Below are 27251 nucleotides of genomic sequence, written 5' to 3'. Positions count from 1 at the left end.
CTTTTCCCGAAGAAAGAAAGTGGAAGAGAGTATGTCTGGGGTGTCTGGGATCCTTGATTATGCTGACTGCTTTTCCGAGGCAGCAGGAAGTGTAGATGGAGTCAATGGATGTCAATCCCTCTTTCCTTATAAGCTATAACCCCCTTGCCAACTTCCCTTTGCTGTCATGTCTTCAAACATGCTGCCCAAATTAATGTCTACCATTTGAGCAACTCTGTTTGAATCTCTCCAGTCAAGTTTATGCTCCTCTCACAATACTGAAGCAACCCTATAACCAAAGTCACAAACAACACTCCGTGATTGTGATCATGGTACATTTTCCCATCATCCTCTTCTACCTACCCGCAGCTTTTGACAACAAAACTATCCTCCTCAATTATCTTTCCTCTGCTGTCTAGCCCAATGGGCCTATCCTTACTTCCTTCGATAAGCAAGAGTGGAACCATTACCAGAACATCTCATCCATTTTTTATTCAGTATTTTAATTTAATTCTTAATTGTTCAAGCTTAATTATTCAATACCCAATTCGAAAATAACCCAATAAAACTTTTCAGTTTGGATAAGACAAGACAAGATGTAACTAGGAGATTTTATGAGGGGGAGTCAGTGGATGTCTTTCATTTGGACTTTCAGAAGGCTTTTGACAAAGTCCCACATAAGAGATATAAGAGATAAGACATAAGGCAAGATGGATTCTAGATGTAAAGAAAAAATATTTAAAAGGAAAAAGTATATTTAACAAGATCGACTTTTACAGCTTCAGTTAATCAGGCTGCAAAATAGTAAAGTAATCCGCAAGTTCCTTCATTGATAGCAAATCTTTCAAATTCTGCCTTGTGGGTATCCAGTTTCATGCAAAGATAGAGCAAAAATGTTGCTTGGAACCCTTACTTTAAACCCCTAAATTATCATAACCTCATCATGGCCCATGTCTGTGTAATTCTATATTTGGTTTAAGTTTATTATTGAATTGTTTAATTGGAGTTTGACTGCCTGTGTACATTGTCCATTCAAAGGATCTTTCACAACGTCTTTTCTTATTTGTCTGTGCACAATTGTCTATTGTCCAATCCCAACGCTTAAGATGATTAAAGCTAGAATGATCTGAGCTTAGCACATAATATCTGATTTGATGCTCATCCAAAAAGCAAGATATCAGAGCAGTATTTTAGTAACTTTTAGAATTTACAGACTTTTGAATATAACCCAACCTTAATAACTATTTAATTACTAATTCATCAATTATAACTTAATTACGTTACAATAATCGTCAATCACCTGTTTCTGGTTGGTTACTAATTATATGGTCATTCATTAACACACACAATTTAATTATAAGATGCTAAATGTAAAATGGCTTCTTTGGCCAAATGTTTGTACAAAATGGTGTCTTGACTTATTAGCTTACTACAGTGATCATAATATGAAAATTGTCTACGAATGATGAAGCTATGCTTACAATTTGTTACATCTTCTCTTCTTGCTCCTGTATTATTACTTAGAAGTCTCCCAAGCATTTTTCCTTCATATTCTCCTAATTTTCAGGCTATCTCTTGATCACATTATCCACAGGTCAGTTTGCACATATAACCTGAAGACATTCAATTCTACCTCTCTGACACTTCTCTCTGTCAGACTGGTTGCATAACATCAAGGGGAATATTTCCAGGTAAGGGGAGACAGGTTTTTGAGGAATTAAATCCCCCAAAATTGATGGAGGGTTGGAATTCTGACATCATCCTGTCCTCTTGGGTTTCCATGGGGTGGGGCTGAAAGTGAGCAGGAAACCTCCTTAGATCTACATTTGGAGGGTGGCTAATGTAACCCCATTACTTAAAACGGGAGGTAGAGAGCACACAGGGAATTATAGACCAGTCAGCCTGACATTGGTAGTGTACATCGCACACATGAGGACGGCCTAAACCGGGATCTTGGGTTTATGTCACACTATCAGTAACCCCCACAGCTTGCCTCCTGGACTTGCAGAATCTCACTGGCTGTCCTGTCTGGAGACAATACACATCTCTTTAACCTGTGCTTAATGCTCCCTCCACTCACATTGTCTGTATCTTTAAGACCTGGTTGGTTGTAGAGATTCGCATTCTAATCAGTATTCTGTAACTTGATTTTGTGTCTCTGAATGCCCTGTTTGAGAGCAGATATCCACTCCATCTGATGAAGGAGCAGCGCTCCGAAAGCTAATGGCATTTGCTATCAAATAAACCTGTTGGACTTTAACCTGGTGTTGCTAAAACTCTTACTGTGTTGCTGCAATTATACAGGGCCTTGATGAGGCCACACCTGGAATATTGTGAGCAGTTTTGGTGTCCTTATCTGAGGAAGGATGTTCTTGCTATAAAGGGAGTGCAGCAAAAGACTGATTCCTAGAATGGCAGGACTGACATATGAGGAGAGATTGAGAGGGTTAGGATTATATTTGCTGGAGTTCAGAAGAATGAGGGGGATCTCATAGAGACTTATAAAATTCTAAGAGGACTAGACAGAGTAGATGCAGGAAGAATGTTCCTGATGGTGGGGGTGTCCAGAACCATGGGGTCTGAGTCTAAGGATATGGAGTAAATCTTTTAGGACTGAGATGAGGAGAAATATATTCACCCAGAGAGTGGTAAGCCTGTGGAATTTGCTACCACAGAAAGCAGTTGAGGACAAGAAATTGTATGTTTTCAAGGAGTTAGATATAGCTCTTGGGCGAAGGGGATATGGATGGAATACAGAATCAGGCTATTGAGTTGGATGATCAGCCATAATCATAATGAATGGTGGAGCAGGTTCGAAGGATCAAATGGCCTAATCCTGCTCTCGCTCCAAGGCAGTACAATGGCACAGTGGTTAGCACTGCAGCCTCATAGCACCAGGGACCCAGGTTAAATTCTATCCTTGGGTGAATTTACACTTTCTCCCCGTGTCTGTGTGCGTTTCTTCTGGTGCTCCGGTTTTTTGATTTGATTTGATTTATTATTATCACTTGTATTAATATACAGTGAAAAGTATTGTTTCTTGCACGCTAGACAGACAAAACATACCGTTCATAGAGAAGGAAACGAGAGAGTGCAGTATGTAGTGTTACAGTCATAGCTACGGTGTAGCGAAAGATCAACTTAGTGCAAGGTCGGTCCATTCAAAAGTTGATGGCAGCAGGGAAAAAGCTGTTCTTGAGTCAGTTGGTATGTGACCTCAGACTTTTGTATCTTTTTCCTGACAGAAAAAGATGGAAGAGAGAATGTCCAGGGTGCATGGGGTCCTTAATTATGCTGGCTGCTTTTCCGAGGCAGTGGGAAGTGTAGTCAGAGTCAATGGATGGGAGGCTGGTTTGCGTGGTGAATTGGGCTACATTCACGACCTTTTGTAGTTTCTTGCGGCCTTGGGCAGAGCAGGAGCCATACCAAGCTGTGACAGAACCAGAAAGAGGTTTCCTCCCACAGTCCAAAGATGTACAAGTTAGGTGGATTGGCCATGCTAAATTGCCCCTTAATATCCCAAGATGTGTAACTTAGATGGATTAGCCATGGTAAATGTGTGAGGTCATGGGGATTGGGTTGGGGAGAGGGACTGGGTAAGATACACTTTCAGAGAGTCGGTGCAGACTCAATGGGCTGAATGGCCTCCTTCTGCACTGTATGATGATGATTCTATTCTATATTTCTATGTTTCTATCTGACATGTAAATTATTAATGTAAACATTAAGAACTGATGCTGACCTTACTTCAGGATTTCACCTAAAGACCTGATTCCCAACCTGTCAGCAATCACGCAGTGTCACCGAGTGGGTGCTAAGCATCTTTAGTTAAACTGACAAGCTGGGAAGGCTTTCATTAGTTACACTAAAGAGCCATGACCATTGAGAAACTGCACTGCTTGACATGTGATTACCAGCTTATTGGAAGGCATTTCACCTGTCCAGCACTTCACACACCTTCAGCTTCACTTCCCTGCTGTAAGCATTTAAGTTCCACCTTGCACTTCCAATAAGAGGCAAAAGTAGAAGCCAACTTTCAACTGCAACAGCAGCTGGAACAGCTGCCTTCTCAGCAACTTGGGCCTCCAAAGGACAGAGGGGATGGACACCACAACTCAGCTGGAAGGAGGTGAGACTCCCAACACAGGGTCTACAGGTAGAGGATCATCTGAGCACCAGTAGCTCAGGTTGCCGCTGGCATCGGCAGCCTCTTGGACCATGACCTCCTTCCCAGTGGAGCAGGTGGGCACACACTGCAAGTGATTGACAAAGTGCCTGACACTGTAGGCACTCCTCCCCCCAACCCCTGCCTACCATTCTTATTCTTATTCTTGCTAGGTTGTGTGTTCACTTCTGAAAATATGCGAGCGTCCTAGTAGCTTTTGTGGGAAGGAGAGGATATAATTTGTGGAGGGCAACAATAAGGCATGGGTGCAAGAGGCAATAGGATGTGGGTGAGTCCAAGTATTGACTTTTCAAACAGGAGTGTGAGGAGGCGCCTGGAGAGAGGAATGAGTGGAGTTGAAAGGTGTCTTGTCCTGAGGAGTTCTATGCTGGAGATTGCTGGGCGAGTCAGAATGTAAATCACGGATGCTAAAAATGTTATGCAACCTGCCTGTCACACGCTCCTGGGATCCTAGAACCCCTTGGTGCACTGTCTCCTGATTGGAAGGAGCACAGTCCTGCTGCTAATTTCCAAAGTCACCTCAGGAGGGCAACCAGATAAAAATGAGAGACCTGGGGAGCTGCCTTCCCAGGTCTCCTCTCCATTCATGTGGTTGATGACTCCTCACAAATCCATGTGCTGAGATCACTTGTAATCCATGTTGTGGTGTCATTAATTAGAAATCTTTCCTTTGACAGCATGGATGCATCATCCCACCTGGCTTTGCTGATTAGTTGGGCAATCCGAAGGTGGAGTGTTCATGTTGTGGCTGAGTTAAAAAGCTACAGCTAACCTGTCCAACCTGAAAATGGCCCTGCTGCTCTGGCAGGAACTAAGAAAAGAAACCTGTAGTCTTGGATGAGCTACCATTTCCTCTATTGCAGTATTGCATTTGGTCCTACCACAAGCTCTATTCCCTTCACTGACCATTGTCTTAGATTGAAGCAGACTGTCCACAAACATTAATTTTGACTCCAGCATGAGCTCCTGTCTTGTCTCTTTCACAAAGGTGCCCATTTCAACCTTCGTAACATAGCCAGCTTCGGCTCCTACCTACGTCCATCTACCAATGAAACATTGATCCATGCCTTTGTAACCTCCAGAGTCAACTATTTCAAAATTCTCTTTACAGGCCTCCTTTTGCCACCAATACAAAACTTTGCAGCCTATATCCTATATCCATGGGCGGCACGGTGGCACAGCGGTTAGCACTGCTGCCTCACAGCCCAGGGACCCGGGTTCAATTCCCAGCCTCCGGTCACTGTCTGTATGGGGTTTGCACATTCTCCCTGTATCTACGTGGGTTTCCTCCGGGTGCTGCGGTTTCCTCCCACAATCCAAAGATGTGCGGGTTATGTGGATTGGCCATGCTAGATTACCCCTCGGGGGGACTAGCTGGGGTAAATGCATGAGGTTTGAGGGGGTGGGGCCTAGGTGGGATTGTGGTCGGTGCAGACTCGATGGGTCAAGTGGCCTCCTTCTGCACTGTAGGATTCTTTGATCCTATCCTGTACCAAGTCCCACTTACATATCTCTCCTGTGCTTCCTGACCTATATTGGCCCCGGGTCTCTAGTGCTGCAAATTTAAAATTCTCATCCTTGCATTTAAATCCCTCCATTGTCTTAATCCTCCCGGGGAACAGAGACTTCCCCGGGAATTATAGACCGGTGAGTCTCACTTCTGTTGTCGGCAAGATGTTGGAAAAAATTATAAGGGATAGGATTTATAGTTATTTGGAGAGTAATGAATTGATAGGTGATAGTCAGCATGGTTTTGTGGCAGGTAGGTCGTGCCTTACTAACCTTATTGAGTTTTTTGAGAAAGTGACCAAGGAGGTGGATGGGGGCAAGGCAGTGGACGTGGTATATATGGATTTTAGTAAGGCGTTTGATAAGGTTCACCATGGTAGGCTTCTGCAGAAAATGCAGATGTATGGGATTGGGGGTGATCTAGGAAATTGGATCAGGAATTGGCTCGCGGATAGGAAACAGAGGGTGGTGGTTGATAGTAAATATTCATCATGGAGTGCGGTTACAAGTGGTGTACCTCAGGGATCTGTTTTGGGGCCACTGCTGTTTGTAATATTTATTAATGATCTGGATGAGGGTATAGTTGGGTGGATTAGCAAATTTGCTGATGACACCAAAGTCGGTGGTGTGGTAGACAGTGAGGAAGGGTGTCGTAGTTTGCAGGAAGACTTAGACAGGTTGCAAAGTTGGGCCGAGAGGTGGCGGATGGAGTTTAATGCGGAGAAGTGTGAGGTAATTCACTTTGGTAGGAATAACAGATGTGTTGAGTATAGGGCTAACGGGAGGACTTTGAATAGTGTGGAGGAGCAGAGGGATCTAGGTGTATGTGTGCATAGATCCCTGAAAGTTGGGAATCAAGTAGATAAGGTTGTTAAGAAGGCATATGGTGTCTTGGCGTTTATTGGTAGGGGGATTGAATTTAGGAGTCGTAGCGTTATGTTGCAACTGTACACAACTCTGGTGCGGCCGCACTTGGAGTACTGTGTGCAGTTCTGGTCCCCACATTACAGGAAGGATGTGGAGGCTTTGGAGAGGGTGCAGAGGAGGTTTACCAGGATGTTGCCTGGTATGGAGGGGAGATCCTATGAGGAGAGGCTGAGGGATTTGGGATTGTTTTCGCTGGAAAGGCGGCGGCTAAGAGGGGATCTTATTGAAACATATAAGATGATTAGAGGTTTAGATAGGGTGGATAGTGATAGCCTTTTTCCTCTGATGGAGAAATCCAGCACGAGGGGGCATGGCTTTAAATTGAGGGGGGGTTGTTATAGAACCGATGTCAGGGGTAGGTTCTTTACCCAGAGGGTGGTGAGGGATTGGAATGCCCTGCCAGCATCAGTTGTAAATGCGCCTAGTTTGGGGGCGTTTAAGAGATCCGTAGATAGGTTCATGGACGAAAAGAAATTGGTTTAGGTTGGAGGGTCACAGTTTTTTTTTTTAACTGGTCGGTGCAACATCGTGGGCCGAAGGGCCTGTTCTGCGCTGTAATGTTCTATGTTCTATGTTCTATCTCTATAACTCCCTCTAGCTCTATATTATCACTGTGTTGCAAATAGTTATTGACAATGACTGAAGCACCAATTCTATCTTCAGAAGGCCTAATTTGCTTTAAACCTTGTGATTATTTCTTTCAGTTAATTCAGGTGTTGGTTGAAGATGAGCCAAGTAAAAGTACTCTTAAACTGAATCTGTCATTAGGGAAGAAAGCAGTCGTCACTTTAAAGAATGGTCAGACATTTGAAATCCACACTTCCAGGATGCAGCCACATGTTGCTGGGGACATGCAAACATAAGTGACATATTCAGGCGATATACAGTGAAGATTTGCCAAAACAGCAATGTTGAAAGACGAGCATGCCTGGGAATGGAACGATTCCATTATTACTTACACTGATGTGTAAAGTTATCCATTTTTAGAGAGATAAGATTTTTTTTAAATGCACAATTGTTGAATTTATTTAGCATAATTTACAAAGGTTTGGTAAATTGATCAAAAAGGGAGCCAAGAATTGGGGAGTCAGGATGGGGAGTTGAACATGTTGTAATATGATTCAGTATATCAGACTTCTATGATTCTGAATGGAAAATCAATTATCCATAGCATGGTTGCAATAATCCCTCTATCCATCAAAGCTCTGCCCTAAATACAATATTGGAACTGAAAATTTTGTTTTTGTTCCTTTTCTTAATAGCTGATGTAACCAACACGTGCAAGCAAAATTCATTTATATCGCCTGTTAATTAAAGGAAACATTAAACAATCAGAACCTGAATAAGATTTTCTTTATTTTCAATAATTATGAAGATTATAGAACAGAACTGAGGTGAAGTACTGAGGCAAACAGAATAAAAAAACATATGATTACTAATCTGTGTTGAATTAGCCAATTCTATCCAGGGCAGTAGTGGGAACTAGTGTTAGTCCAGAACCCTGGGTTGGGGAGAAAATCTGTCACCATTCCAGTTCCTGAAAAATGTGCATCCACTGTACATGTTAGGTAAAAGCATGTTTGAGCCAGATTTGATGTTCTTTGTGGTTTACTAATACTTACAGTAAATGAGGATTGGATACTTGTGTGAAATACTAGAAGAATACCCTGTAGAACCATACCCAGCAAGAGTTAACGCCTTCAGTAGAAGAGAGGAAAAAGAAAATTGTTTTTTCTTTTCAAAATGCTTTTCAGCTGGAACAAATCAACCAGTTGCTATGAGTTTTCACGCCGATCATAGTTATCGCAAGACTTTGCCTTCACACTCTTCCCTCTGCCAGTTACCATAAATGCTTGCTCATTGTAACACTTCCATTCAGATTACATTGTCACAGCTGGGACCTATTCTGTCAACTGCGAATGCTGAACTTGAACCAGATCGTACACTAGCCTTGAGCCTATATAAAATCTTAACTCCTCAATTACAGTAAATAATGGGTGAACTAAAGGAATGATATTGAGGCTTCAAAGAAGTTACAATGCAGGTTTACTAAAATGCTGCCTGGTATGATAAAATGCAAATACACTTTAAAAATCCCAGCTTTTTTACTGCAATAATAATTTATAGGCTAAAGTGATAATATTTAAAGTATAAAAAGATTGTACAAGGTAAATGGAGGCAGACTCTAGCAATAGAGCTAGAATGAGGGGCCTTAGATAAAGGTGTAAATTTGAGAGATATAGAACAGAGAGCAAGGGAAACTTATTATTTATTATTATCACAAGTAGGCTTGTGCACTGCAATGAAGTTACAGTGAAAATCCCCTAGTTGCACACTCCGACGCCAGTTCCCTATACTGAGGGAGAATTTAGCACAGCCAATGCACCTAACCAGCAGGTCTTTCGGACTCATAGAGTCATAGAATCCCTACAGTGCAGAAGGAGGCCATTTGGCCCATCAAGTCTGAACTGACCACAATCCCACCCAGGCCCTGTTCCCGTAACCCCACATATTTACCCTGCTAATCCCTTGACACTAGGGTCAATTTAGCATGGCCAATCAACCTAATCCGCACATCTTTGGACTGTGGGACGAAACCAGGGCACCCAGAAGAAACCCATGCCAACACGGGGAGAATGTGCAAACTCCACACAGACAGTGACCCGTGGCTGGAATTGAACCTGGGTCCCTGGCACTGTGAGGCAGCAGTGCCAGCCACTGTGCCACTGTGCCGTGATGTTGAGTGTCTTGCGTTACAGGAAGATATAGAGGAGATGGTCAAATGGGCGGATAAGTGGTAGATGGAATTTAAACCTGAAAAGTGTGAGGTGATACACTTTGGAAGAAGTAATTTGACAAGGAAATATACTATGAAAGATCTGACATTGGGAAGTTCCGAAGAACAAAGGGATCTTGGCATGTTTGTCCATAGATCTCTGAAGGCGGAAAGGCAGGTTAATAGGGTGGTGACAAAGGCATATGGCACACTTGCCTTTATCAGTCGGGGTATCAATTACAAAAGCAGAGAGGTCATCATGGAGTTGTATAGAACTTTGGTGAGGCAATTGGAAGCAACTCAGCCCTAGACTAAATTAGAAAGCTTGGATTGTTTACTGGAGGATGGAAGGCCATGTGAAAAGAAACCCTTTTCTGTAAAATAACAAGTTTTTAAAATAATTCTTAATCTTTGGAGCTAATGAAAGTGTTCAGAGTTAATTGAGCAGAGAAATTTAAACATTGTTGATAGCACAAACAGCTAGTGTCTGTGAGAAAAGATTAGTGTATGTGTATTAGTATGGGTGAGTATATGGGTGAGTATATGAGAATGTGTCCTTATTTCCAAGAGGCACCAGGCAACATTGGCTCTCAGATTGGACTCTGCAAACCTCTTCAGCTCCACAAAATGTGGAAGTGCTTACCAAGCAGGGTTTGCTGACTTGGGTGACTGCAGGGAAGCTTGATCCATGGTGGGAATTGGGAGCTGAATGCAGCTGCCATGCGCAGTGTCAAATGGGATGGCTTTCTTACCCAGGAGTTGTGTATACTGGAGCACTGAGAGCCACGCAAAGATTTGCATAGTTGAACTAAAGATGGGCAAAAATGCTGGCCAAGACAGTGACACCCACGTCCCATGAAATATAAAATTGTAGGTGAATACCTGCTTTTTAAAAAGCACTCTTTACATTCAGCACTTACATATATAGTGTTCTAATTTAGATGGTGGAGGGGAGTGAGTCAATGATTACTCATCCATTTGAAATATGATCCTTCACGACGTGTTTGAGAACCAGACATACAGACCTCTACCCTGCACTTTAGTATAATCATTCACTCCTGGGGTGGAGGGAGGAGAGACAGAGCAGATCTTGCAAGTGCCCTTACTGGAGAGACCTTGAACAGTGCCGATATTCAATCAATACAAGTTTCTAAGCAGACTCTGATTGATGTACATTTAAAATCATCCCAGGCCTCTTCTTTCCCTTCGGCGGTACTGAGAAGCAAGCTAAACTCTTTTTTCGGGTGGGGGGGGGGGGGGTGGTGTTGAAACCTGACCTTGAAAATATTCCTTTTTGTTGTAATCAAACGTTTAGCGTATATTAGAGGAAACTTGTTCTCAGGAGGGTTTCTTGGCAGAAGTGCGCAATATTTTTAACGACAAAGGTAGGCAATTTTGATGCACAATTGGTCGTTTTATCGGATGATGGGGAGGAAGAGAAAGAAAAGCAAACGCAGGAGCAAAAAGGGGTCAAATTTCCACGATGACAAATCGCCTCATTAAATTTACAAGCCAATTTGGAAGGTGAGGAGGGGCTGATGAAGAGTGGAAGAAGCTTGGCCCCTGCCGGCAGATGGTGCTGCTTTGAAATACTGTGTGGGGTTGTGGTGTTTTTGTTGAGAGTCTGTTTACATCCAGGCTGACTGGTGAGTGAGTGAGGTGAGGAGATCCCCTTGCTGGAGGGGCTCAGTGCCATGGCTATCCTCTCCCTCCTCTCACTTTCTCTGCTGGCCTGGCTGGCGCAGCGCGGCCGCGGCTATGTGATCGTCAACTCGGTGTCCTGGGCGGTCACCAACCAGGAGGAGCCGGTGTCCGCCGAGGAGGAGGAGGAGGAGGGCGAAGGGGTGGACGTGCTGCCCAACCGCCTGTTCGAGAGCAGCAGCAGCATCTGGAAGGCGGGCCCCTACCCGGCCGCCGCCGCCGCCCACCAGCAGCAGCAGCAACAGCAGCAGGATGCCGAGCTGCCCAGTCCCAAGGAGGTCCTCAGCTTCCCCTCCAGGATGTTCTCGTACCGGAGGGAAGGGCTGGCCGCCAGGGCTCCCGAGCAGCAGCTGCCCCCCGAGTCGTCCCAGCAGGACAGGGCACGCCGCCTGCTGCACTCCAGCAACTGGGGCTTCCTGGCCACTCTCTCCAGCCTGGACAAGGTACTGACTGACTGCAGCATCCCGACTAAGCTCATCTCTCTCTCCACCCTAGCTATGACTGTAACATTACATTCTGCACTCTCTCCTTTCCTTCTCTATGAACAGTATGCTTTGTCTGTATAGTGCGCAAGAAACAATACTTTTCATGTATACTAATACATGTGACAATAATAAATCAAAATCAAATCATCCCGCCCGCTGATACACCTTTCATTATTTTAACGCGGCATCAATAAAGAGTCATATAATAAGACCGTGCTGCTGCCTAAAGTAGTGCTTGGGCTGTGTCAGGAATTAGTGTGATAACTTTGAAGAAGTGCTCAAGATATGCTGGTTCGGTGCATTGGGCGTGCTAAAATTCTCTCAGTGCTGCACCACAAGCAGGTGCTGGACTGGGTTCCAACACTGGTGTTAAGATTCCCAGCAGAAGACATCCATTTCATTAAAAAAGAATGGTCACTTTACCAATTATTTTTAAGTTTAAGCATTCAATGATGTGATCCAAGAGCAACACCAGCCAGAGGCATAGTAGGGTCTGATTTTTCTGGCACATGCTCTAGGTACAGTTTACATTGTGGTCCAACATTTGGGAAGAAAGAGTAGAGATCTTTAACACTCCTGGAGGTGTGGGGGAGCGGGGGGTTTCAGTCCAGTGAATTTATCATTTTTACACGATGAAAAAGGACTTGCACTCTTGTTGGAAGAGTGCAAGAATTGGTAACATTGACCATTGCTAAGATTGCATCCCGAGGGTTAAGAGCACACCAATAGTAATTGGGATCTGGGGGCGCTGGGACCAAGTAGGCAGACGCTAGTGAGGGAGGCAGGTCACTGAGGGCAGACATTGCTGCGTGGGTGGCCATTGCTGCCAAGTGACCTGTGGACCATGACATTCCCCAAAAAGGAGGGCTAACCATCCTGGACTGGAGCCTTCTGGTAGGTTAGCAGGGCTCTCTGTGTGGTGTTGGATCCTCCCAATACAGGCAAAATGCCAATGTAGCCCCTAACTGGCCAATTAAGTGGCTCAATTGAGCTCCCAGCCATTTTGCTAACCTTCCAGTTGCCCCATCACCAATGGGCCCAGAAAGTTCTTGTCAACATTCCAGATCTGTGACCTTTCATCAGACATGTTGAATGCTGTCAGACCCACTGAGTGTTTTCTGCTTTTATCTCATTTGTGTATGAATTGGAATAATAATTTGCATTAAACTTGTATATGAAATATGTGCAATTTGCCGGGGTGTGCAAAATTAAGAGTGCAGTTTTTAAACAGCCTGTTCTGGCTTAATATTGCAAGAGCATGTGAAGATGCAGCAGAGAAGTATACAAGTAGTGCTTGGCTCAATTATTTGATTGCCAACTGGCTTAGCTGCATATCTCCTGAATGTTTTTAGTGCCAGTTTTAAACAATATCTTTCACACGACCAGTTGGCACTAACAGCTAAGGAAGGGATCAGGGCATGACACACAGGCAGAAAAGAAGATGCCACAATTTCACAGTCTGACTTGCAAACAATTCCTCGTGAAATTGAGATCTGGAATCGCAGGTTGCTGGGTGTCTGTGGCAGAAAATATGCCCACTCGTGCCACCTAGGCACAGGTTCCACTGTCACTGACAGCTCTCATTCCCTGAGCTGCAGAATAGTGCTGCAAAAAGTTCAGTCACTTGTCCAGGTCAGGCAAAATAACACTGCCAATCTCCCTTTTCTTTCTTGGGCACCTAGTACACTTCACCCTCTAACAGTTGTCTAACTTGCTCTTCACTGTGCACTCTGGCTATGTGGGGGCGGGCAGGGGTGCTGGGATCACTGAACTGTAGAATCATAGTAATTTAGAGCATGGAAGGAGGTCATTTGGCCCATCATGTCTGCATCATCTAACAAGAAGCCATCCAGCCTAACTTCAATTTTCAGCTCTTAGTCTGTAGTCTTGTAGGTTACGGCACTTCAAGTGTATGTTCAAGTACTTTTTCAATATTATGAGGATTTCTGCCTCTACCACCAATTCAGGCAGTGGGTTGCAGATCCCTATCAGACTCTGGATGAAATTATTTCCCTCAAATCTAAACCTCCAGCCTCCTACCCTAAATTTATGCCCCCTGGTCCTAGGTCCCTCAAGTAAGGAACTTAGGGGATTTCAATCTATTATCTGGACCCCGCATAATGTTATTCATATCAATTATATCTCTGTAACTTCTTCCATTGCAAAGAAAACAACCCCAATCTATCCTCATAACAAAAATTCTCATTCTATGCAACATCTTCATAAATCTCTTCTGTACCCTCTCTTGCTCAATTACTTCTTTCCAAAAGTGCAGTGATCAAAACTGCACACAGTATACAAGATGGGGCTTAACTAGTGTTTTATACAGTTTCAGTATAATTTCCCAGTGATTCTATTCTATGCCTCAGCCAATAAAAGAATCCCATATGCCTTCTTGACCACTTTATCTCCCTGTCCACCCACCTTCGGGGATCTGTGTACATACACTCCAAGGTCCATAGTTTCCTCTCCAGCTTTCAGTATGTTACCACTTACCTTGTTAGCCTTCCTCAAGTGCATTACATGACACTTCTGATTTAACTCAATTTTTCATTGTGACACCCACCTGGCTAGTGCATTGATAAGGAAGGAACTTGCAGTTTACAGCTTTATTCTTCATTATCAGCCATATATCTAATTTTTGTATAATCTGCAAATTTCATGAGCATAGCCCCTACATTCAAGTGCAAATCATTGATATATACTACAAAAGACAACAGACCTATTACTGAGCCCTGTGAAACCCTGCCGCAAATAGCCTTCTGGTCACAAAAACATGCATTGACTATTACCCTTTGCTTTCTGCCTCTGAACCAATTTTGGATCCAATTTACCACTTTTCCTTAGATTCTATGGGCTTTTGCTTTGGTGACCAGCCCATCTTGTGAGACCTTATCAACATTCTTGCTAAAGTCTATTTGATTTGATTTATTATTATCGCATGTATTGCGTACAGTGAAAAGTATTGTTTCTTGTGTGCTATACAGACAAAACATACCGTTAATAGAGTACATAGAGGAGAAGGAAAGGAGAGGGCACAGAATATAGTGTTGCAGTTACAGCTAGGGTGTAGAGAAAGATCAGTTTAATATATGGTAGGTCCATTCAAAAGTCTGACGGCAGCAGGGAAGAAGCTATTCTTGAATCAGTATGTGTTTTCAGACTATTGTATCTTTTTCCTTACGGAAGAAGGTGGAAGAGAAAATATCCAGGGTGCTTTTGGTCCTTGATTGCATTGGCTGCTGTCCATATAGACTACCTCAAATATACTGCCCTCATCAGCCCTCCCCTTTTAGCCTCTCAAAAAGTTCAATCATTTTAGTCAGACATGATTTTCCCTTACAGGTCCATGCTCACTGTTTTGGATTAATCTATGCCTTTTTAAATTAACATCCACCTGTGCCACACAAAAATTCCAATAATTTTCCTACCGCAGATGTTTAGACTGACTCGCTTGTAATCGCTCAGTTTATCCCTTTTTCCCTTTTTAAACAATGGCACAACATTAGAAGTCTTCTGGCACTGCACTCGTAGTCAAAGAGGATTCGAAGATGATGGCCAGAACTTCTGCTATTTGTTCTCTTGCTTCCCAACATAACAGTGTCACTATCCATTTCCCCTAAATGTAAATCTTTGGATGCACAAGCCTAAAATTTCTTCCTCAACTATAAAAAACTGATCCCACCACATTTCTTACATGAACTCTCCTGTGGAACTTGGCAGACATTTCTTATCTGCTAGTCTTCAAAGGAAACAAGAACTAGAGGACACAGCCTCAAAATAAGGGGGAGTCAGTTTAGGACAGAGTTGAGGAGGAACTTCTTCTCTCAGAGGGTAGTGAATCTCTGGAATTCTCTGCCCATTGAAGCAGTGGAGGCTACCTCGTTAAATATGTTTAAGTCACAGGTAGATAGATTTCTGATCAATAAGGGAATTAAGGGTTATGGGGAGCGGGCAGGTAAGTGGAACTAAACCACTATCAGATCAGCCATGATCTTATTGAATGGCGGGGCAGGCTCGAAGGGCTAGATGGCCTACTCCTGCTCCTATTTCTTATGTTCTTAACCAGGGTGGTTGCAGGAGAAATTGGCACGATTGAGGCAGCATCCCCAAATAACTTACTTCCTCCCCCATGAATAGGTTTATGGAACTCGTGGAGGGCCATTCTGCTTTTGTTGTGTGATGTGGTAAGGTTGAGAATATACTCCTCATACCAGATGTAATGACTGAGCACCTAAGGTATTATTACCCTGGTATCCTTGTGAAGCGTTGCAAAACCACAAACTTCCACTTCTTCTCTGTTGTCTTAACCCCAACGGGACAGTTTGAATTTTGTCCTCCTTTCCTGCTGATCGACTGCAGCAATGGGGAGGGGCTGGTGGGTCACAAGGAAGGAGGAAGGTGATCATAAGGAGGAGGAAAAATAATGTGCTATCTCCAGGTGAACTGGAGAGAATTACTTGAGCCCACCCATGACCGGCAGCATGGTGGCACAGTGACATGGTGGCACATGTTGGCATTGCTGCCTCACAGCGTCAGGGACCCAGGTTCAATTCTGGCCTTGGGTGACTGTCAGTGTGGAGTTTGCACGTTCTCCCAGTGTCTGGGTGGGTTTCCTTCGAGTGCTCCGAATTCCTCCCACACTCCAAAGATGTGCGGGTTAGGTTGATTGGCTGTGATAAATTGCCCCTTAATGTCAGGATTAGGAGGGTAAATATGTGGGGTTACGGCGATAGGACAGATCCTGGGTGGGATTGTTGTCGGTGCAGGCTCGATAGGCCAAATGACCTCCTTCTATATTGTAGATTCTATGACTATGACTCTATGACCCCACTCTCTCTGTCAGAACTCATAGAAGAGTGTCTGCTGCATGCTCTTGTTTAGAGTACTATACTGTCTGATCACTATTTCCATACTAGCTTGTCATGTAACGTGGTGTTTGCTTTGTTGATTACATTGTTTGGACACATTGAAGATTTGAGTCTGTCAGAAATTTTAGGTTTCTTTCAACTTTCTTCCGTAGCACTTTCAAAACCATTTAGAGAGTACAATTGTTGCCTGTTTTTTGTTCCTAAATGTAGCGCTTTATATTTGTGTGCATTAAATTTCATTTGCCATTGTCCTGTCCACTTAACCTCTTTTAATCCACTTGTATTTTTAAAATTCCTGCATTGCCTCTTCCATTTTCACTGACTCTCCTAAGTTTGGTATTGTGCAAATGTAATCATTGTGTTCGTAAATCCAGATCATTTGTATGAATTAGAAACAGTATCATTCTGTCTCCCGGCCTTGGGATATGCCAAACAATGCAGAAACGCCCCCACACATAATTTCCCAAATTGGTATTCATTCTTTCCCATCAGTCCATTAGCCTTTTGTGTGGAATTTCATCAAAGTATTTTTAAGAAAATATCTAAGAAGAAAACCTGGTAAGATTTACTGCAGTGCCCTTGGGTTGTAAGTCCCACAAAAATAATGTGAAATGCTAAAAGATAACTAACCACAGTTTGATGTTTAATAAAAACAAAATGGTGAAGTACAAAGCAAGTTTTGTCACCATTGGAATAGAGAAACAGTAATGTTTCGGTATGACCTTTTATTGTTATTTGTACTGGTTGTAGGCATTTCAAATATTTTTCTTAAAAATACATTTAGTAACTGGTAAATGTTTAAAATCTTATTTTCGGATACTTCCACGTTTTGAGGTTTGTATATAGTGACAGGCTAAAATAAAAAGCTGCTAAATCTCTACTTGTTCTAGTGATCTCTAGCCACACAGCGGAGCACGAGCAACCAATGGTATTTAGTTCTTGCATTTGTATTTCGCCTTTCTCTTTATGAGGAAAATTAACAGCACAGTTAAGGCTTGGAGCTTACAATATAGAGTATCATAGGTGCAAACGTATGATCCATCACAGTGGGGGATAATTGATAAAAATGGGGTACACATATTTAAGATGTGCAAATTCCAGCATCCTTGTGTTCCACTCATTAATCCATGCAGTGAGCAAAATGCATGTTTAAAATAGAAAAGCATAAAAATTGTAGAAATATTTAGAAAAAGAAAAATCATGACCTTTTGCTTTGCAGTGCTCTCTGTGCTGTCTCCTCATGATATTTGATTGATTTCTGCACCATTAGTTTTTTGCAGGAATTTTTTTTCTCTATATTCTTGGGCACCATCAAAAGGTCTGCATTTTTTGCCCATCAATACCCTTGAACTGAGTGGCATACGAACTTGTGAACATACAAATTAAGAGCAACGGTAAAGGAGTCGTCATTTGCAACAATCATGGCTGATCTGATTGTAGTCTCCACTTTCCTGTCCATCCCTTTATCGTTTCACTCCCTTGTCAGTCAAGAATCTATCTAAGTTTTAAAAATATTCATCGGGGGCGATTCTCCCATCTGCACTCTCTCCTTTCCTTCTCTATGAACAGTATGCTTTGTCTGTATAGCGCGCAAGAAACAATACTTTTAACTGTATGCTAATAATACATCAAATCAAATCAAATGTCTATGATGCTGGGGACTTCATTTATTGCGCATCCCTAATTTCCCTTGAACTGAGTGGTTCGCTGGGCCATTTCAAAGGGCAGTTGAGAGACAACCACTTTGCTGTGGCTCCGGAGTCACATGTAGACCAGACCAGGTAAGGACAGCAGGTTTCCTTCCCTAAGGGACATTAGTGAACCAGATGGGTTTTTACAACAATCGACAATGGTTTCGTGGTCATTATGAATTCAAATTTTGAAATTGAACCCAGGTCCCCAGGGCATTACCGTGGGTCTCTGGATTACCTTGAATTTCCCTAAGGTAGGGGAGTCTAAAACTAGGTTTAAGGTGAGAGGAGAGAGAAGCAAAAGGGTCCAGAGGGGCACCTTTTTCACACACAGGGTGGTGAGTGTCTGGAACAAGCTGCCAGAGGCAGTAGTAGAGACAGGTACAATTTTGTCTTTTAAAAAGCATTTAAACAGTTACATGGGTAAGATGAGGATAGAGGGATGTGGGCCAAACGGGGGCAATTGGGATAGCTTAGTGGTTTAAAAAAAAAAGGGCGGCATGGACAAGTTGGGCCGAAGGGCCTGTTTCCATGTTGTAAATCTCTATGGCTTTATAACTCTATCTCACTGCGCTAAACAATTAGCACAACGGGCCAGGAGATTTGAATGCAATCCGATTCTTGGGATTCGCGCTAGGCATCCGGCCCCATGCGCGTCTCCCAGCCTAAGTCTTTTGGCATCGAGGAATCCACATTGAAAATGAGCGTAAAGGAGATTAGTATATGTTTAAATACCTTTAAATATAATTAGCAAGTCCACAGTTAGAATTTCTGCCCCCTCTAGCATCTCTCCCCCTCTGGTGTGACGTCGCGCTGATGGGGTTTACAACTGCTGTATAAAAGTCAGGAACTAACATGGCAGCGTTGGAAAGGAGTAAGGAGGTGAGTCTTATGGAGCTGCAGCTCCCGGAATGCAGGGGAGGATGGAGGCAGGGCCTGGAAACTTTCTGCTTCTGTGGGGATGTTCCTGGAGAGTCCTTGTAGTCCCGGTGGGATGGGGTCCTTTACCGAGTGCTGGTCAGGCTGCTGTCTGCAGCCACTGGGCTGTTCCTTTGTTCTCTCTGTGGGGTGTGGTGAGCGACTGGACTGAGTGCTGGGGTTTTAGAGTGGGGGTTGGTTGGTGGGGGAGGTGGGAAGTGCACTATGTGCTGCTTGAAGGCTAATCATTTCAGGCAGCTGGTGCTCCAAGCAGGGGTGCTCAGGTTAATACAGACACTCATACTGCATGTACTCTGCAGTGAATAGGAACCCATCTTGAGATAATTAGGAGTCTGTCCCTGCTCCATGTTCCTGACCTGCAACACATGCCTGGAAGGGATTGCTGTAGTTGCACTCATGGCAATGGCTCAAGGGATCGCAATGTCTACGCCTGCACACCAACCTGCATGCTCTCCCTTTTTGCCGTGTTCACAATGCCAATGACAGGCAACCCAATCAGCTGATGCATGGCACCCCAGATTGTGTTGTGTTGCCAGCATCAACAAGTGGGGTGGGGGTTCTGGGGTAGATGCAGGCAATGATATGTATCTATCAATCTCTCTCTCTGTAAATTCCACTGTGCAGAATGGATCTCGGCCTTATAAATTTAGAGCTGGCCATCATGGTGGCAGCTGAGGAGGGGGAGGTGGCTCAGGAGGTGGAGGGTGTAGGGAGGCCACTGCAGGAGCAGCCAGTGGCAGGCCCTCAGGATGGAGGGCAGGAGTGCCGATGTGCAAGAGGTGAGAGAGCAGTCTCCTGAAAGGGTGGCCAGAAGCAGGAGAATGCCGAGGGCAGAATGTTCCAGACCAGAATATCTTTCGGGGGCTGTCGGAGGTTATGTGCCAATGCCGGCTGCACCTATCCAAGGACATGGTCCGGCACCTGAGTGAGGTGCTTGTACACCTGGCACCTGAGGGGAGGGGTGGACACCCACTGCCAGTTGAAGTTAAGGAGACGGCGGCACTGAATTTCTATGCGCCAGGTTCATTTCAGGCACCCAGTGGCGACCTCTGTGGAATCTCTCAGGCCTCCATCCACAGATGTGTTTCACCAGGTGACAGATGCCTTGTTCGCCTGGGCAGGCCAATACGTACACCTTGATGTTGGCAGGAAGCCCAGGCTGCTGGCTTCACCACCATTGCCAGGATACCCCATGTCCAGGGGGCAGTGGACGGGGCACACATCGCCCTACGGTCCCCGCGAGGTGAGGGGCAAACATTCATTGACAGAAAGGGGTTCCACTCACTCAATGTTCAAATTGTCTGTCACCACTGAATGATCATCATGTAGGTCTGTGCACACCACCCAGGGAGTGTCCATGAGTGTCCAAGCGCTGTGCTGAGGCAGTCGGACATCCCTGGGCTCTTTGAAGGGCAGCCCAGGTCGTCGAGATGGCTCGTGGAGGACAAGGGCTACCCGCTGAGGTCATGGCTGATGATGCCTGCGCAGAGGCCTGAGACCGAGGCGGAGGTCTGCTGCAATGATGCCCATGCTGCCACCCAGTCCCTAGTAGAGCACTGCATAGGCCTGTTAAAGATGAGATTCCATTGCCAGGACCGCTCTGGGAGTGCCCTCCAGTATAACCCTAAACGTGCCTCCCGCATTATCATTGTCTGCTGCGCACTGCACAAGGTCCACTCTCTCTGTCAGCTGACCATGAAAAACATCCAACCAGTTAAAGAGCCTGGGCTGGCACTGGTGAAGGCTGGAGGATGATGACGACTCGCTGTTGTGCACACTGGGATCCTACCCCTGGTGCCACTCAAGTCTGGCTCCTATCTTTTCTTCGATGCACACTGGGCCTGTGTAGCAGTAAGGGTGGGAACACAAGCATGTGGGGCAATGGGTCAGGGGCTGGGGGGGGGTCGTATTTGAGTAAGGGTCTGGTGGATGCTTGGGAAAGTAGGGATGCAGTGTAAAACATATGCGCGAGGGGCTGATATCGCACAGCACTGCAGTCTGTGCCTCAATCCGTAGGATTGGGGAGCACTCAGCTCTGCGTGGGGACAATCCGAGATTAGTCACAGCTGTTAGGTGTTTATTGTGGTCTTAACATTTCCCAAAACTTAACGACTGGTGACCTTCACCCGTGCCCTCTAATCTTGGGTGGCCTACTGCTTCTTCTTTAGGTGCGTCCCCAGGATGCACATCGGAGTTAGAGGGATCCAGCTGTGATCCAAACCCCGTTGCCTGTGATGCCCTTGGCGGCCGTCCTCTGGGGGGGGGGGGGGGCTGTTACCTGGAGGGCCCCGGCTAACTTGTGGATGTCACTGATGTTTCTGTGTCACCTTGTTCATCCGGCTGTCCCTGAAATGTCCCATATGAGGAAGGGGGGAATCGGAAGGTCTTGGGACACCAGAGTCTCCTGGATGGAAGGCCCCGGCATGGGCTTGAGCCCTTCCTCCTCCTTTGGGGTGCCCAGAGGCCCCGGGAGAACTACATGGGACACTAGGGTAGTTGGACCGAGCTCCAGAAGCTCCAGTGTCACCTGTCTCTGCCAGTCCTGGAGGCCCAGATGCACCTGCCCCGTGGTCTGTGATCCCTCAGCCCTGGCCCTCTGAGACTGTGCCAAGCTCTGGAGCCCCTCAGCTACAGCATTCTGAGAGCAAGCCAAGGTCTGGAGCCCATCAGCATTATCCCTGAGACTGGGCTAAGTTGTCGAGGCTCACAGCTACAGCCTGCTGTGTCTCCAAAATCCAAGAGAGAGTGCCAGCCATGGCCACCAGTGTCTCCAACATGCCCCCAAAGCCATGGCCACAGACCGATGTGCCTCCTGGATGCCAACGACACCCTTGGCCATGGCCCGTTGTGTCTCCAGGATGGCCTGGATCCTGTCAGCCATGAGGCCAGATCCCTGTGCCAAACTTTCCACTGCGAACACCACCCTTGCAGTATTGGCCTTGTTACCACTCTGTGCCGGCACCACCTCCTGCAACAGCACTCTGTTTGATTCCTCTAAACAGTCTTGCAGTCACAGCATGGTTGCTGACAGCTGTTCCACAACTCCCCGGGTTTTCTGATGCATCTCCACCAGCTTTGAGACGAAAGAACCCAGAGGCCATCATCTAGCTTGGGGCCAGCTCAACCCTTGCCTCCGGCAAACTTCCGTGTGCCCGGGCCCTCGGATGTGCCCACCTCCACTCGATGTGCATCAGCGGCTGTGATGTGTTCACCAGTGACCCAAAGCCTCAGCACTAAAATGACCCACTTTCATGATAGTCTCTGTGTTGGTGGGTTGTGTGGTTGATGCCTGTGCCGATTCACTGGTGCTGTCCTTGGAGGATTCTTCAGGACCTTTCTCTGAGGTGTCGTCCAAGGTGTCCTGGGTAGTTGGTTGGGAAGCAGCAGGGAGGAGCTCTGACACCTGAAGGGCCTGGAGCATCAGAGTACAAGACTGTAAAAAAGAACACACATTGGGGAAGGGAGGGAAAGCAGCCCACACATCATAGCACTTACTTCAAAGACTTAGGAAGAGAGATAAATAAATGCTCACTTGCATGCCAGACACCGACCTGGCTGTCGATAACCATTCTAGACATGGAGTCTCCCCCTGCCAGCTCCATGGCACGCTGCTTACAGAGCATTAGCAGCTGCAGATCAGGAACACCAGTCTTTGCCCTCTCACAGCGGTTGTGCACATATTTACTCCTGTGGGGACATAAGGGGGATTGAAAGCATGATATATGGAAGGGCATGGGGTGTAGTGTGTCTGAGCTGGGGAGCTTGTGTTGGCCGTTTCAGAGATATGGGTCACCACTGGGAGGTGCAGTTTTTGGGGAGGGGAAGGGGGCATGGGTTGGATGCATCCCGGGCGGTGGGGAATGGTTGTTGGATGCCCTTGAGGTGTCTGGGGATGGTTTGACATTGTTAATACAGCATATGTATGTGCAGGTTTCAAAATGGGATGCTAACTCACCCTTGCTGCCTGAAGAAGGTCGTTTAGTTTCTTGTGACAATGCTCTGCGGACCGAGGTGTCAGGGTCCTGGTATTAATTGTGGATACCATTGCCTCCCACAATGCCTTTGTTGTGCGAGCCCTTGGGCGATGGCCCTGAGTGGGGAACAGCAGCTGGCGCCTCTCCTCCACCATGTCCAGCAGGCAGGCCTGCTCAGTCTCTGTGAATCTCGGGCAGATTTCTTTGGGGCCATCTTCCTGGTGTGACTGGTTGTGTGTCCATCATTACAGCTTATGTATAGCTCTGGCCTGTTAGGGAAGTCCAGGTGCAGTCAGTTTAGGCCTGTGATGGACCCATTAGTTAAAATTCCTTGAGAAAAATGTAGAGGCAACCTGCCTTCAGTAGAGGGTGAGCCATCTCCAAAGGTGCTGATTGGGTTCTGTCAACAAGGTTCTGTGTCCATGGCTGGTTCAATGCTCAAGGCTCTCGCTCAACAAGGGGGAATGCTTGCTGGCAGCACAGTGCTATTTGTGTTCAAGGCAGCAGTGAGGCCAGTGCTGTGTGTGTGTGAAGGGGAGATGGGGAGGGCCATGAGGCCAGTGATGTTCGGGTCACTGGGGGATGGGGAGGCCAGTAGGGCAGCGATGTGCGTGGAGCCGAGCGGTGGGGGAGTGGGAAAGGCCAGCAATGTGCGTACGGGGGAAGGAGTGGAGAGGAGAGGCCAGCAGTATGTAAGGTTGCTAAATTTGCCAATGACACAAAGTAAATAAGAAAGCAGGTTGTGAAGAGAACTAAGTTTCTGCAAAAGGATACAGATCATAGAATTCCTACAGTGTGGAATGAGGCCATTCATCCCATCTAGTCTGCACCAACTCTCTGACAGAGTATATTACCCAGGCCCTCTCCCCCTATCCTATCTCCCTAGCCCCACATATTCACCATGGCTAATCTATCTAACCTACATGTCTTTGGACACTAAGGAAAATTTAGCATGGCCAATTCACCTAACCTGCACATCTTTTGGACTGTGGGAGGAATCCGGAGCACCCGGAGGAAACCCACGCAGACAGGGGGAGAACATGCAAACTCCACACACACAATGATCCAAGCTGGGAATCGAGCCACTGTGCCGTCCTTATATTCCAGATGTATGAATTGAATTGAAATTCCAACAGCTGACAAAGTTTCAAGCAATGTCATAACTCATTAGCCTAGGCCTATGGATTCTAGCCCAATGACGTTTCACTGCGTCAGCGACTTTCCCCACATTCTGTGAGGATAAGTGCATTGCCATGTCCAGTTACATTTGAATTCTTACTTCTGTATTTGTTCAACTTAAGTTGCTATTTATTTTATTATAACCTTGAGCGGCTTACTGCTGTGGTATTTGATTTGATTTATCATTGTCACATGTATTGGTATACAGTGAAAAATATTATTTCTTGCGCACTATTGAGACAAAGCACACCGTTCATAGAGAAGGAAAGGAGTGCAGAATGTAGTGTTACAGTCATAGCTAGGATGTAGAGAAAGATCAACTTAATGCAAGGTTGGTTGATTCAAAAGTCTGATGGCAGCAGGGAAGAAGCTGTTCTTGAGTCGGTATGTATCAGAGTAGATGATTCAAGTATCAGAGGGATGCATCTACTTACAACAATTGCACTCTGCAGAAAGCAACAATCCTTTTTAGACATTTCTCCATGTGTTGCTTTGTGAAGCATCATTATTATTCATGCAAATTATTGCCTTCCAACTTTGGTCCCACATACTAATACCCATGTGAAAACTCGGTGTTAATAATAGCTTGACAACAATTCCAACCCTGCAAGCCTATATTTTTCAGTGATTGGTAGAACAAGTTAATTGAATATTATGGAATAAAAAATTATATTTCCTTGCATCATGCAACTTATTTTCCTCAAATTAATAGAATAGTGGATAGTGCTAACATATTTGCTTACATTTTTATGAGTTGCAGGTAATTTATTCAATACATTTTATCGTATTATGACGACTGCAAGTTTGGATATTCGGCCAAAAACATGACATTAATCAACTCCATATGCATGAAAGAACACTGCAATTAATCACCCACGCTGATAATAGAGGGACTTGGTTGTTAAACACCAAATTATATTCTACTGCGCAAAAACATGATGCACAACTAGCTATCACAAAACCATGAAATGAAATGGCTTAAAAGGTCATTATTAAGCAGAACTGTGTGATGACTGAATTAGAATTTCTGAATGTTACAATAAAAGGTTCAACCTGTGTAAGAAAATAGCATTGGCTCCTGGAGAATGCAACTAAAAACGTGTTTCCATTCAAAAATCCTTTCTGTTTTCATAGGTTGTCACTGTTTTATTTTATATATAATTTTAAAATCTATTTTCACTTCTTCCATTCATTCATTTTTCAATTCCCTGTCCCCCCCATTTTTATCTTGCTTTCCATCTTTTTTTCCTGACCACTGTCTCTCCTCTCTCCCCCACCCCATGCACCCATCCAACTCAGGCCAGCTGTTATCTCTTTCAGATTGCATTTTGACTTGATTTGATTTGATTTATTATTGTCACATATATTAGCAAGTATTGTTTCTTGTGCGCTATGCAGACAAAGCATACCGTTCATAGAGAAGGAAACGAGAGAGTGCAGAATGTAATGTTACAGTCGTAGCTGGAGTGTAGAGAAAGATCAACTTAATGCGAAGTAGGTCCATTCAAAAGTCTGATGGCAGCAGGGAAGAAGCTGTTCTTGAGTTGGTTGGTACATCGGACGCACCTTACCTTTGTTCTGCCATTAACACATTCTGAATGTCTTAATGTGCCATTATCAGCACCCTTCTGAGCCATGATCACCACCATTTACATTCCTTTAGTCTATGATATCTTTGTCAATCTCTTTCTAGCTTCCATCTATCGCTGGCCCTTTACCCAGCAGCCACACACACCCTCCTCAGCACCCCTCCAGCACCCTCCCCTCCCTCACCGCAACAGTATCAATCTCATCCTATTTCCAATTGTCTTCAGCTCTGACAAAGGGTCACCCAGACTCAAAATATTAGCTCTGTTCTCTCTCCTCAGATGCTGTCGGCCTGCTGAGGTTTTCCAGCATTTTCTGTGTTTTTCCCAATTGTCATCGTAACTCATGCATATTGGTTTCTAATTTTGAATGCAATCTTCACATTCTTACTGCGAATCCCAATATCAGCAAAACTTGCCCACTTACAGAACTTGCAAAATGTTTCTGGGTTATTTATATTGATCTGCACACTTACAGTTTATTTTAGTGTCTGGTTTTATGACCCACATTGTCTTTGGAAGGTGGCAGAGTAACTCTGCATGAGATTTTGACTTTGCTTTTAAGAAACTGCATTAAACAATAACTGAACAAAAAAAAATAATGGCTGTAACAAAACATACAAAGAACTTGGGAAGATGGTGCAGGGTGAATGATAAGTTCACATGATCAGAGGCCCCAATCATTATAACCTCAGCCCTCATCTCCAGTGGGAATGACATCATGATTGGCAGGCAGAAGGGAGCAGGAAATTATGCAGCAATCTGCTCCAACACACACAACTCCTCCCCCCCCCCCCCCCCCACCCCCCCGCAACCCACAAGCCCCCTGGCAGATGGAAGTAATCTGGCAAAGGAAGTGATGGGAATAGGTTGATTGAAGGAAGGGGAAGAGAAGCCCAGGGAGACCTGGGGACTCCTGACCCAGAATGAAATGAATAGGCAGCATGGTGGCACAGTGGTCAGCAGTGCTGCCTCAAAGTGCCAGGGACCCGGGTTTGATTCCTGGCTTGGGTCACTGTCAGTGTAGAGTTTTCACATTTTCCTCATGTCTGCATGAGTTTCCTCCGGGTTCTCCGGTTTCCTCCCACATTCCTAAAATGAGTAGGTTAGATTGGTTGGCCACGCTAAATTGCCCCTTGGTGTCGGGGGATTAACAGGGTAAATACGTGAGGTTATGGGGATAGGGCCTGGGTGGGATTGTTGTCAGTGCAGTCCTGATGGGCTGAATGGCCTCCTTCTGCACCGTAGGGATTCTGTGAAATATTTTTTAGAATTGGGACACTATCCAGTCCATGTTCCAATCCTCGGCAGCTTTCTTGGTATAATCGGGCCCTGATTTTTGAATGCTTATGATTTAATTTGATTTATTATTGTCACATGTATTTAGCAAGCAGTGAAAAGTCTTGTTTCTGGATTTGATTTATTATTGTCACATGTATTAACATATA

The 27251-nt window shown here is 45.0% G+C and overlaps 2 protein-coding genes across 2 annotated transcripts in view; both read left to right on the top strand.

The window, feature by feature from the left end:
* LOC144499453 (DNA-binding protein RFX8-like) overlaps positions 1 to 7464 on the top strand; it is a 52099-nt gene extending 44635 nt beyond the window's left edge. Inside the window, exon 10 of the mRNA XM_078221439.1 lies at positions 7306 to 7464. Within this exon, the coding sequence (XP_078077565.1) occupies positions 7306 to 7464 (159 nt within the window). The remainder of the gene's footprint in view (positions 1 to 7305) is intronic.
* A 3522-nt stretch (positions 7465 to 10986) lies between these two features.
* creg2 (cellular repressor of E1A-stimulated genes 2) overlaps positions 10987 to 27251 on the top strand; it is a 36991-nt gene continuing 20726 nt past the window's right edge. The window contains exon 1 of the mRNA XM_078221947.1: positions 10987 to 11521. Within this exon, the coding sequence (XP_078078073.1) occupies positions 11072 to 11521 (450 nt within the window). The 5' untranslated portion in view covers positions 10987 to 11071. The remainder of the gene's footprint in view (positions 11522 to 27251) is intronic.

The sequence above is a fragment of the Mustelus asterias genome, chromosome 10, assembly GCF_964213995.1.
Source record: "Mustelus asterias chromosome 10, sMusAst1.hap1.1, whole genome shotgun sequence".
Classification (NCBI taxonomy): domain Eukaryota; kingdom Metazoa; phylum Chordata; class Chondrichthyes; order Carcharhiniformes; family Triakidae; genus Mustelus; species Mustelus asterias.
This window is presented reverse-complemented; position numbering and strand designations above follow the sequence as displayed.